The sequence below is a fragment of the Rhamphochromis longiceps genome, linkage group LG19 (assembly GCF_057381845.1).
Source record: "Rhamphochromis longiceps isolate RC_006_pf linkage group LG19, R_longiceps_female_GT1.1, whole genome shotgun sequence".
NCBI classification, from domain to species: domain Eukaryota; kingdom Metazoa; phylum Chordata; class Actinopteri; order Cichliformes; family Cichlidae; genus Rhamphochromis; species Rhamphochromis longiceps.
The window spans coordinates 33,128,909-33,141,713 of NC_140575.1; the positions used below are offsets into that span (position 1 = coordinate 33,128,909).

General features: G+C 41.5%; 2 protein-coding genes across 2 annotated transcripts; one reads left to right on the forward strand and one right to left on the reverse strand.

Moving 5' to 3' along the window:
- The first annotated feature begins 274 nt into the window (after positions 1 to 274).
- dorip1 (dopamine receptor interacting protein 1) lies at positions 275 to 3,825 on the forward strand. Its single transcript, XM_085390936.1, has 5 exons — positions 275 to 587; positions 862 to 1,386; positions 1,641 to 1,730; positions 1,820 to 1,954; positions 2,350 to 3,825. The coding sequence occupies exons 1-5, from the start codon at positions 502 to 504 to the stop codon at positions 2,531 to 2,533; spliced, it is 1,020 nt and encodes a 339-aa protein (XP_085247062.1). The 5' UTR covers positions 275 to 501; the 3' UTR covers positions 2,534 to 3,825.
- Positions 3,826 to 3,906: 81 nt separating this feature from the next.
- klhl28 (kelch like family member 28) lies at positions 3,907 to 11,414 on the reverse strand. Its single transcript, XM_085391849.1, has 6 exons — positions 11,277 to 11,414; positions 10,145 to 10,405; positions 9,421 to 10,058; positions 8,862 to 9,305; positions 7,536 to 7,744; positions 3,907 to 7,425 (listed from the first exon to the last, which is right to left on the reverse strand). The coding sequence occupies exons 2-6, from the start codon at positions 10,403 to 10,405 to the stop codon at positions 7,262 to 7,264; spliced, it is 1,716 nt and encodes a 571-aa protein (XP_085247975.1). The 5' UTR covers positions 11,277 to 11,414; the 3' UTR covers positions 3,907 to 7,261.
- Positions 11,415 to 12,805: the final 1,391 nt, after the last annotated feature.

Genomic DNA, 12,805 nt, shown 5'->3' on the forward strand with positions numbered 1-12,805 from the left:
TTGCTTTTGTGTATATGAAATTTTGCCAAAAATAAAACCAAATTTATAAAGAAGAAAGCATCATTGTCCTTGTCTTTAAAATTATAATAGCCAAAGATAACTAGAACAACGTAGTTCAACGTAGAATATTCGCTCGGCCTACCTAAATGGGCGGTGCTCGTGACAGCCAATCATATATCATCTTAAACGTGCTAGAATATATTGACCAATAGCACTTCTAGCTGTGCTCTAACGCTCACGGTGAAGTCGGGGGCGGGGGCTGTGCAAAACTGGGGTGTAATAACGTGGAGAATCAGGAGAGGGCAGCACTGTATGTACACAGAGCTTAGATTATCATTACAAAGCTAACAGCAACTGTTTATATAGGTCAGACTTGACGTCTACTACAATTTTCGATTCACAGTAAGGTGTCTTCGTTTACTAGAAGGTGCGAGACAAATACCACAACTTATATTTCTGGCTTTGAGGTCCGACGTGAGAAATGAGGAAATACGGAGAGGAATGGAGAGTAGATTCTGTGTTTTGAACGACACTGAGGACCTCAAAACACGAATTTCAAACACTGAGAACAATCAACACTTCGAAAGGTAAGCTTATATATTGTAGGTGATGGTTTGTTATCATTTGTTGGGCTCCGACTAGTCCCTGGAGGGTAACAGTGCTTTACTTGCCAATTGCGTGGTTTGTTTTTGCTATCGCAGGATTTTTGACCTACATTTGCACAGCGTCAGTTTTTCGAAATGAAACAGCTCAAATCCACCGGGGCGATACATTTAACCTCGTCCTGTGTTAAAACGCATTTGTCTGAACTTTTGCTGGTTGGTTGGTGTGTGTATTTATTTATTTAATTATTTGTTTTAGGTCCAAGACGCTTTTTGAAGAAATACGTGCCTCCATAAACAACAACGACGAGGAGGACCGCTCCTTCTGGAGGCCTGTGCTCCCTTGGGGAGGCGTTTTTACCATCAAGGCAGGACGGAAAGCCATATCATGCACGCCTCTGTACGTGGAAATCCAGCTCAAAAACACCTGCACCATCGATGGCTTCCTCATGATTCTTTATGTGATTCTGCGGGACAACCAGGGCTTTCGCAGGGAGCTGGCTGTCTTCCTGGGCAAGCAGTTTGTGGAGCATTTCCTCTACCTGATGGACTCCTGTGACTACACCACGGTGAAGATGCTGTGGATCTGGGACAGAATGTCTAAAAGGCAATATCGCTCTGAGATCCACCAGGCAGCCCTGGAGATCGACCTGTTTGGCAACGAGCACCAAAACTTTACAGAGAACCTGGAAAACCTCATGTCCACCACGCAGGAGAGCCTGTGCACCAGCTGGAGCTGTCCAGCCCGCTTCCAGGATTGCCTCAAAAGTACCATCAACATCAGGTAAACTGTATTTACCTACTATTCAAGTGTTTTGTTAAGACACAGTTGCTGGCTTTTTACCCAAAATATTTGTTTTTTTCCCCCAGTATTTGATGTTTAAGTGCCCTTCAGCAGACCTCAGCTGTGCATTGTCTTATGCCAAAGTTGGCAGAAAGAATTGCAATCAAGTGTTGTGACGTGTTTGTGAGTGGATTGTTGTTACATTATATTTTTCACATTTCTAAGAATTTCACTCTGACCCTTTTCCCTCTCAGTCCTCCTCACGAGCTTCCTCACAGAGACCCAATTCAGTCAGCTGTGGATGAGTTCTTCTGCCCCAAGCTCCTGCTCTGCTGTGAAATTGGGTGAGACACGGCAGGATCTTCATCATCGTCGTCTTTTTCAGCGCTGTGTTGTTGTACTTCCTTGACAATTTTTTATTTATTTTAAACAGATGTGATGGTCTAAGGGAATTCTCCCAGAGGATTTTCTGCCATGGCCCGCCACCCTTTGTTATCCTCAACATGCAGCAGTGGAAGTCAGAGGAGCTGTCGTATGTCCCTTACCATCTGGCTCTCTGTCAGCACAGGTATGAATCAGAGGTGGATATATCTACAGTAGGTTCTGCATTGCTGTTCATTCAAACGATGTGCCAGTGTAGCCTTCATGTTGCTCAGGTGGAGCCCGGCCTCCTAATGCTTTTACATCTGCTGAGCCAGAGGCCTGTGCACAGTCATCATAGCTGAATTAATGGAACTTTATTTATGATGCAGGATGGTCATTAAAATTAAAAATGTCCGATAACTATCCTGTCTGATCAGTGATTAAATTTTAAATGTCATTTGGATCTTCTCCACTGCACTGTTGTGCTGCCTGTCTTTATTTGTTGGGATTTCTTTCATTGGAAATCAAAAGAGCAGCAAAAATATCTGGAAAAATCTACTTTCCAGTATGGAGAACAATAAATGTTTTTCTTACCTGCAGGTACACACTTGAGGGTGCCACACTGTTCAACAAGGAGGAGCATCACTACTCTGCAGCCTTCCAGATAGACGGTTGCTGGATGCACTATGACGGTCTGAGGAACGATAATCTGATCTTGTTACACAAGCCCCCAGAGCTCCTGCTGCTGTCCTCTCTGGTCTATGTCCGCACCTCTGACAAGTGAACTCATAGTTTCTCAGGTGGACATAGAGTACAGATGAGCCAAAGTCTCAGCACATGCCAGAGTGATTGCATTCATCCAGTTTTTTGTTGTTACATTACCACAATGTTGTTCTTTTCTTACTGCATTGCTATAAGTTTTAATTCCTGTCCTGGGTTAGCTTCCTCAATTCAGCTGAATGCTTGGTTAAAGCTGACAGTGCAAAATGGAAATGACATCTTTTTGGGCACGCTTGGAATCCAAGAATATAATGGACTATAATAGTCCAGGGTTGAGATTTATAAACAATCATACGAGTCAGTACTGAATTTCATATACATGTGCAGTGACCATCGGCATAAGAGATTAGTAGGTAAAACTGCTCTGTAGAAATTTCTGTTTGGAGTTGATACTGACACAAGTTTTCAGTACAAGTATAAAAAGTATTGGTTTTTTTTTTTACCTCCATGGTTGATTTACAAAACTCTCCTGCCGGCCGTGCATGCAGCGATGCAGACCTCTCAGCTGTTGTGCATCTGTTTGGCAGTGCTTTTCCATAATAACCACTGGTTAGTACTTAGCACAAGCATAATGACACAGAGGGTGCAATTGAATCAAACTTGGTCATTATGCCAAAGAAAATATACAATCTGCTAATGTACACACAGTTTTTCCTGTCTTCATAGTTCCAAAGGTCTGTGTACAATTCCCAAGTCCTCTCTGGTTCCTGCACTGATCAGATCCATTTCATTCCCAACGCAGACACACCAGTGCACAAACATAAATGTAAGCCCCCTTGCTACAGGGATTCAACGCAGTACTGTAATTTAAGCTTATGTTTATGCATTTCAGTCCTTTCCTAAAATTAAACTGGTGCTTCCCCCCCCCACACTTACACTGTGGGGTGAGGAAAAACTACTAAGTCCCCGCCTACCAGGTGAACAAGTTAAGGTTTAAATTTGAGGTAAGCATTTGCCAAAACAGGTGAAAATATAAAATTATGCCAATTTAGAAGTAATCTGAAATTACACTACAAGCTGGCCTAGAAATCCATTCAGGCCACATGCATAAACCGATGAATAAAAGTCAGACATTTCACAGCTTGTTCAGCACACAGCAGTCTCAAAATGTTACGTTAGTGTTTTGTTCGGTTCAAGTCAAAGCATTACTGTTGTCACACAGTGCCTCTCTCAAGGAAAGTTTAACATGAATCCAGTTGAGAGTTAATTCTTGGATCAAGATTTTAAGTTGTTTTTTTTCCCTGTTTGTTTATATGCTGACACTGTCTTTACAATACAAATACAGATATTTTTGAAACCTTGCCTATGGCTCCAGTTTATCATCCTTTTTCACGTGCATGCCAGGAAGAGATGCAGAAAAAGCAGGCAGTACCTTTTTAAGGCAGGCATTTATTTTAAACTGGGTACAGCTGCACCACATAAACAGACTTAAATGTATGTAAAATGTCTTCAGTCAAACATGAGAAAATGTGAAAAGCTACTGTTTTTAAACACCTAATGTTATCTTGTACTTCCAGTATTAATCCACAGGATATAAAATTCAAGATCATCACCTTACTCCAGACACACAAGGAAATGTAAAAAGAAGCAGAGTGGTCATTTTGGCTAACATTGACATCAGTTTCATAGGATTTCACCCCCCTCCCCCTCCCAGACATAAACAGAGTGGTAGGCCACTGCAGAACATGTGTTAGTCATCCATCTGCTTTCTTTGTACAAGCACTTTGGTGAGAGTGGTGGCAAAACATGACATTAATTTAGGCCATAATTTAAAGAGAAAGAAAAAAAAAAAAAAAAAAAAGGCATACATCTGTTCTTTTTTTGCAGATTCACGTTTCCAGATTTTCATCAGCCTCTCTCCAACCTTAAAATAGTTAGTATACACATCAGAAATGGCAACATATGTACATAACAGTGACAAGATGAATCGTGGCAGCGGCGACGGCGCACAATTACGCCTGCGTGATTCTGTGCCGTGGCTGCAGTGCTAAAGTGACAAACACTACTACAACAGACCAAAAAAAAACAAGAATTTAGAGAACAAACAAAAAAATTAAATACAAAATTAATAGTTGTGCCGTTTTGAAATAAAGTGTACAGACATACAAATTAAGTTGTGTGTTACTTTTCAAATAAATCAGAAATTCAAAGTACTTGACTTTGATGGGGAAAAAAAAGAAACAAATCAATGTCAAACCGCGATTCTCACATGTGACACTGACCAGTTTGCACGGCAAATGTCATTTAACTTCTCATCTTACAGATTTAGTTTAGAGTAAACAAGGGCAAGGTGAAAGAACACACCTATGTAGTGTTTACGAGACTTATAAGTGCTGAACTGCAGGAAAAAAATTCATCTAAATTGAACCAAATAAACACATGCTTTGTGCAAAATGAACCAGCATGCACAACAAAAATGACAACATAGGATGACTGGTTGGTTTAGACAATGTCAAGCTACAGTCTGATGTTTCATTTGGACATCACCAGCCAACAGTGTGATCTGACAGACATGCTATGTGGGGGTTCTCTTACACCAACATTAGATGCCTTGGCCTTATTCTATTTTTTTTCTCTTCTTTTTAAAGAGACAAACAACAAAACATAATTTAACCCACGAAAGGAAACAAGTCTTATTGCAGTATCTAAATGCCATTAGCTTAAATCAAAACATATATAGAAATTACAATATGTATCAAATAGTTTGGTAAGTGCAATGCAGAGCTTGGTTAAAGTTCCCACTTATGTGCAAACATTAGTCCACAAAGCAACGCAAAAAACCCACAACCAACAACCCATGCCTTGAACATAAAACAAGTGACTTAAGACGCATCACTACCTGGCCGTCTGCTAATCGAGTGTCCCCTCTATTGCTGTGCAGTCACTCGAGCCCAGTCGCACGCTTTGAACTCTCTCCCAGGCCTGGTGACAGCAACAACATGGCCAGAGCTGGCAAGCACAGCCCTTGGTGCCTTATCATCCACCTCCATATATAACCACATGGAAGAATGCAGGGAAAATATTTAAAAATGTGGCACAAGGGAAGATGTTGCGTAGGACCGTTTCCTTTTCAAACTTTTTGCCGTTTCACACCAATCTGTGAAAATATTACTTAAAACCTAAGCTTGCAAGCAAGACCTGGCCACGTGTAGACATGTTTTTAGAGGAGGATTAACTAGCACAGAAATTTCTGACCCAATCACAAATAAAATAGTGTTCAAAGCCAAGAGAGGATACCAGCTACAGATAGTTGACAAAGGATGCTCACATCCTGCAACTGGACCAATAATGGAGAAAGTGTAACATTTTAAAAAAAAAAAAGTTTGAAGTATTTGAGAGAAAGAAAAGAAAAGAAAAAAAAAAGAAAAAAAAGAAAAGAAATGTAATCATGCCAATCTTCTCGCCTTTGGGGACTATGCAGGTAGAAGTTTGCAGTTGTTGGCCCACAGGCTTCCCTTTTAGTAGCTTTAGGGGCCACTTGCATTTTCTCCAATTAAATTCATACGATAGCAAATAACTATCACCAGTTACACAGCAGAGGCCTAACAGAGTTTGACATTAACTGGATGAAGCAACGCAGACAAACAGCTAAATCCTGAATCCTAAATATAGCACCAGTTAGTATTGTATACAGACCAAAAAAGGTGAAAAGAAGGCCAAGGTCAGTTTCAACTATTGTGAACAGTAGCAAGTGCATGATCTGACCTTAGACCGATGCAACAGAGGAGAGAATATGAGACCCTTTTTTTTTTTTTTTTAACTTTTTGTTTTGCGTTTTTAAATGGCTCAGAGGATGAAGCAGAGACTAGTGGTGAACACTTTAAGGAAAATTCACCTCTACAGTGGCTGTGGGAATCAAACTGTACACACATTAGTGAGCCAGTGCAGAAAAACATTTACAGGCAATGCACTAGAGGATATATTTATATCTATATATTTCATTTAGACCATTTACAAGAGAAAGGCAGCCCTTTTTTGAGAAAATATAAATATTCCAACTTTTCTATTTTTTGTCAAGCACTGATGTGGATGCAGAATTATCCTGCGTTGCTGAGCCCAAGCATCAGTTCTGCACGCAGACATGTGACAAAACAAAACAGTTCTATCTGACATGCACATACCCCCTGGACCATACACACAGACATACACACTATATGGCCAATAACCACATAGTCATCAAATGCACAAGCAAACTGCAGTGTTCTAGGAAATTTGAACACACAGCTCTGGTTGCAGCAGAAAAATTCCTAAACAAAACAAAACAAAAAATTTAGCACAATTAAGGACGTGAAGCACAACATAAAACTGTCTGCAAACTTGACGAAGAATTTTGTAACGTAAATAAGCAGATTCCACAATCCTCTGAGACATAGCTCGAAGTCCTCATTGTGGTCCAGCAGCAATAGAGCATTCATCTCAGTTTTCCAGTGACAGTCATCCAAACACCATCCACCTTCCTCCGTTATCTCCAGAACCTTCCAGCTCTTCCTCATCCCTGCAGCACGGACTGCAGTCCCCCTTCTAGCCAGCCAGCTAGCCCGGTACACCCATCCACTCAGAAATGCTCTGATGTTAACGAAAATGTGCAGGCAAGCTCATCTGCACCTGGAGGATGAATGTGGGGAAGGAGGAGGAGAGCCAAAAAAATAAAATAATAAAATAATAAAAAGAGAGAGAAAGTCTTCTTTGTGTCTAAGGTAATTTATTGGGTCCTAGCTGGCTGGGCCATGGGTCAAAGGGCAGTCAGACCAAAGTTACAACGGCAGTACATCATGCCACTGGAGTCCAACCAGCTGTCTGAGATGGGATCATAACGCTGAACGGTGTTCAGGTAGGATGACCCAGAGTGACCTCCTACCACATAGAGGTAGTTGTCCACAATGGCAGAGCCCACACCTGGAAGACAACAATACCACAAACATCTCTCATTATAGGCTTTGTGTTATTTTCTGGATCCAACCATCACAATAGAGTCACTCATTTTGAATTTAAAACTCAAAACTCACCAGTTCTGGGTTCGTTCATTGGTCGGCACGCCGTCCACTGGTTTTGATGTGGATCGTACCGCTCGATGCTGGACAGGTGCGACACTCCGTTGTGTCCACCCACCACAAATATAAATCCAAGCATCACACCTACTCCGAAGTTGATCCTCTTATCTGCCATGGGGGCTACCATTTCCCAGGCATCCTTGCTAGGGTCATACCGCTCCACGCTGTGTACAGTAGACGCAGCACAGTTATCAAAACACAAAGGTTAAAACGCTCCAACTCACCCGCTACTTGCAATACCTAGCTTTGCTTCCAGCTGTGCCTTCACTTTGAGATATTTATGGCAATATCCACAATGACCAGTCTTTGCAGACCTAAAGGTGAGCTCACATTACACATCTGGTGTAAGAATGCCTCCTCCATCTCCTGTTCCCCTTCTACTAAAGCCTAAATGACAGTTCAGAGAACCTTTGTTCAGCTTTGAATGGGAGCTATTGCTCAGTCAAACAGAGGCACTGCTGCATTGTATTTATTTTTTCCACCACCACTGTTATAGCTGTGTGCTGAGAAATTTTGTTAAGTAATGTAAACACAATGGGGCTCTTTCTATGCATGCGAGCTTCACAATGCATAATGACTGAGCAATTTTCTTTTAATCGTACAGGGAAAAAAAGAAAACAAGTTAGATGGTCATATCAAACACACCAATTTGAACTTGTAATGAGGGAGCGATGAATTCCTGAGAGCCACTGGAACATTGGCAAACTAAGCCATATAAGCCACGGGGGAAAGCGGGGGGGGGGGGGGGGGGAAGAAGAAGAAAAATGTCCCCACAGATTCTGTCCAAACACATTTTCCTGAGGGGTTTTGGGAGTCAAGGAAACAAGCAACAAGAGCGCTGCTCTCTAGTGACCTCAGCAATACAGCAACACATTTAACAACCAATTCTGTTATGGCTATCCAGCACTTATTAACAAGCTCCTGGTCTTTTTCTCAGCTAGACTCGATATCCTTCACTTCATTGCCACTTCTAATAAATAATTAACATAACCCTGAGAGGAAAGAACCCCCCCCCCCAAAAAAACAAAAAACAAACACACAACAACAACAACATTTTAGGAATTCTTAAAGTCCTAACCTGTTTCGTTAAAGACCGTTTTAAACTAAAGATAGTAGTGGGGGGGGGTACAATTTTATGTCACACGCATCTATACAAAGCATTATTTGACTGCTAAATAAATTGGAAAGTCATTTAAAATTGCCTGGTCCAAGTATTTAATGGTCACTTGGAGACAACATGCACTTACAGCATATATACACAACTACTCTAAGTAAGATTACCTGTTCATATGTGCTGGGCCATAGCCTCCAATAGCATACACCATCCCATCTAGGACAGCGGTGGCAAAGCAGCTGCGAGACTTCGTCATGGGTGCCACAGGCTGCCACTCCTTCAGCTTCGAGACATACTTCTCCACAGACTGGAGGTAATACTGGCCGTCATAGCCTCCCAGGGCATACAGCTCTCCGGCCAGGACCACTACACCGAGAGTGCTGCGACACTCTGCCATACGCTCCACTGAAGACCACGTGTTGGTTTCGGGGTCCCAGCTTTCGACTGTGCTCTCGTGCCTCCGATAGCTAATGCCCTGCCTCATATGTGTGGCGATGCCTCCCACAACATAAACTTTGTGGTCCAGCACCGCCACTCCAAATTCATATCTGGGTACACTGAGAGGGGCCAGTCCTATCCATGAATCCGTCTGAGGGAAATACATTTCCGTGCTGAAAGACAAGGAAAAAACAAAACACTAAGACACTTTAAAAAAAAAAATTTAAGTTTAGAAAGTTGCTTTTATACAAATGCATCCAATTGTAATCTACAAGTCACTAGCATTACCTTTCCAATGTGGCAAACAGTCCAGCCTTGCCTCCTACTGCAAGCAGCACCTTTGGGGCACACCTGGGTCGTGCAGACAACACAGTCTGATAGGACAGCCGGTGTTCAGGCATAAAGTGATATTTGAGGGCCTCATTGAGCAGATGCTTGCAGGCGTGGTCATCTCGTATAAGATGGTTGGCTTCATATAGGCGAGTGAGGAATTTGACGCTGAGCAGCGGAAGGCGAACACAGTGCAGCAGTTGAGCCAGATGCTGCTGTCTCTCAGTTACATCATATTTGATCCATGATTCGAGGGCATAAAATACAGTCTCCTCTGTGACTACCTTAAGGCAATCATTGGACACAATTTCATCCAACTCGGCTCTCGTCAGTTCAAAAAACTCCTCCGTTTGACAGACTTCCTCAAAGTTCTCACAGATGAACTTCGTTGCAGCCAAGCACAGGTCATGACAGCCGTAAGTCTCTGCAAAGCGGGAAATGCCTATACAGTTTCCAGCGTCCAGCTGGCTCTCTAAGAAGGAACAACACTCCTTAAGTACAAGCTTAACCTGGAGTAAGTTGGCAGCGGGGAGCAAAGATTCCACTGTCTCCTGGGAGATAAACACCGTCCCGGTATAAGCATACTCCACTATAGCCTAGAAGCAAAGACAGCACAAGTGTTACAATAAACATGCTACAGCAGTTAATCACTGTGGCTAGCAAGTGTTGGATAGAAGCATACCTGCAAGGCAGCTTCATCAATGCACTGGAACTCCACCTCAGAGGTCTCCTTTTCTGACAGGTTACCCGTAAACATGGCCTTGAAATAAGGACTGATGCTGGCCAGCACTACTTTGTGGGCATGGATCTTGGCATCACCCACACGCAGCACAATGTCACATAGTTCGTGATCCTGCCGCAAGAGCTGGAGGCCTTGCAGCAGCTCCTCTGAGTGAGGCCGTGTCAGACTTGCAAACATATAGGACTGGTCCTGCTGGTCCATCTGAGAGCAGCAAATCACAGATCAGTGTAATGTTTTGAGAAGAGTCATAAAGTCAGTGATGTTTTCCAAAGATAGGCCGGTCAGCTAATAGAAGTCCTGGACGTTATCCAAGTGCCATACGGCTCTGACACTACAAGCCTGAAAAGTCACACTTTCTGGCTTGGGTAACGTGACGTAATAACAGCACGCGTTAAGTAAACAGGCCTGGGCAGTATGATGCAGTCAGACATTATTTCCCCCGAACCAAGTATTGCATTAGTTGTTCTAACCAGTTTTGTTAGCAGATTACTGCGAGTTAAGCTAAATATGCATGGTCTTTATTAAGAAACAACGCAGCGTAAAGTCATCTACACGTATTAGCTAAAAACAACACACATTCTAGATTGCCCTAAAACCAGGAGGCTAAATGTGAGCACTCTGTATCCAAGCTTTGGCACAACGAGTCACAACAACACATCAGTTTGTTAACTGGGGCCTTGATTTCTGAACGCAGGACTTGGCCAGATTAAAAATCGCTAGCTACCTCTTAGCTTAAAATAAGCACACAGCTAATACGGTAGCCAGTACTGTAAAGCTCACCAGCAGCTTAGCAGTTTGCATAAACACATTTGCACGAACATCACACGCACAACGCTCATGTGTGCACTGTACTGTCAGTATATTATTTTTCCACGCCAACAAATACAGAGAGCTGATATTGCCGTTTCCCTGCGCTGCAGTCACCGCAGGTTAGCTGCTAAAAATAAACACGGTTCCTGTGGCTAGCTGTATCATTGATTGATATACAGTAACATGGCTGACAGATACAAAACGTGACGTTGTAGCCAGGATTTAGATAACATTTAGCATCGTCAGATTAAGAAAAGCAAACCTGTAGTTTACAGCCCGTCTGGCGTGCCGCTGTAATGACCGATTTTGCAGTGGCGACGACAGCGAAGCCCGGGCGGCTATCAAGAAAACAACCTGCAACCTAGCCACAAAGCTACAGACGAGCTCTTATTATAACCAGCTACCAGGGCAGCACACCCACTTCCGGTGATTTTCAAAATAAAACGATATTTGCCGTTATTTAATTCACTGAATGGTTAAGAACCAAATCAATGACAATGCTCGTTATTGAGTTTAACCGTATTCTACTTGGTGTTCTTTATTTTACTTATTTCCTCCTTTATTTTACTCATTACTTTTATTTTCAAAAAATTCCTCTCTGCAATTGTGCTCTCCGCTTATCCGAGCAACGTAAATTGCATTGTACTGATCGATTGCTTTATAGTTTGAAAAAGAAAATGTGTTTCACAATTCAAAAAAGAACTATTTACAAGAAATGAACACATTTTTAGTCCAATACAAACCTACTGTGTTATGTGGCAGCATTGCAGGCATATGTTTTACTTGAATGTGGGAGGGGAGAGGAAAGGAAAGTGCAAAATGTAGGCACCAGGTATCATCGTGACACTACCACTCACATGATATATTGCTGCTAAGTAAGCACACATAATTTACCCTTTTGTTCTCTTGTGTTGGGAAGACAATGTATGTTTTTTTAAAGGAATCATGTGCCCTTTAGCTCAACGTTGTTACTAAAGATGACTACCAAGAAGAAGCTTACTTGGTTTTTACGAGTTTTTGAGAAATAAAATATCCTTGTATCAGACCTCTTCATGAATTGTATTGTAACTTCTGTGTGTGTGTGCAAGGGGCCAGAGAAGAGGAGGAAAGGGTGTTGGCTGCTGACTAAGTTCACAACATGATGTGTTTTTCTATGTGGAATATTTATCTTTGCCAAAAGACAAAAAACAAACAAAAAAAGTGCCAGGACCAGTGATTGTATACACTCTCAATTCATATTTCTATTTTGGGATTTGATTAAAAAAATATTTGGAAGAATGCTGTTTTATTGCAAAGACTTGTGAGCTTAACAGCAAGTTTTTTTCTTATTAAAATGAAATATACATAAAGTCACAATTTAAAAACACTAGAAATACAGCCCAGAGCCCTGACAATTTTCCACTGATTAGTTTTTTTAAGGTACAAGATAATATCAGAAAAACTTAAGATGATAGCTTTTTAAAGCTACCTTATATAATAATCTATTTGTTATTATGTTATTAATAATCTGTGTAGTCTAGTTTATACCAGTGCCTCGCCATTTATCAGTTCATGATAGATTTGCATAACAATAACGTCGACTCACCAGCAGTTATAACTGACATGTTATGGGGCATAAAATAGTCCATATTTAGAATAAAGAAACTTCTATACATTTTCATTTTAGTTTAGTTTAAATTTTTGTGAATACAAAAAAAATGAAATAGTAAACATTCTTTTACACAGTGATAAATAAATACCAAGAAAAGAAAGTATACCTGTAATATGTGTGAATGTGTGTGTGCGTGTGTG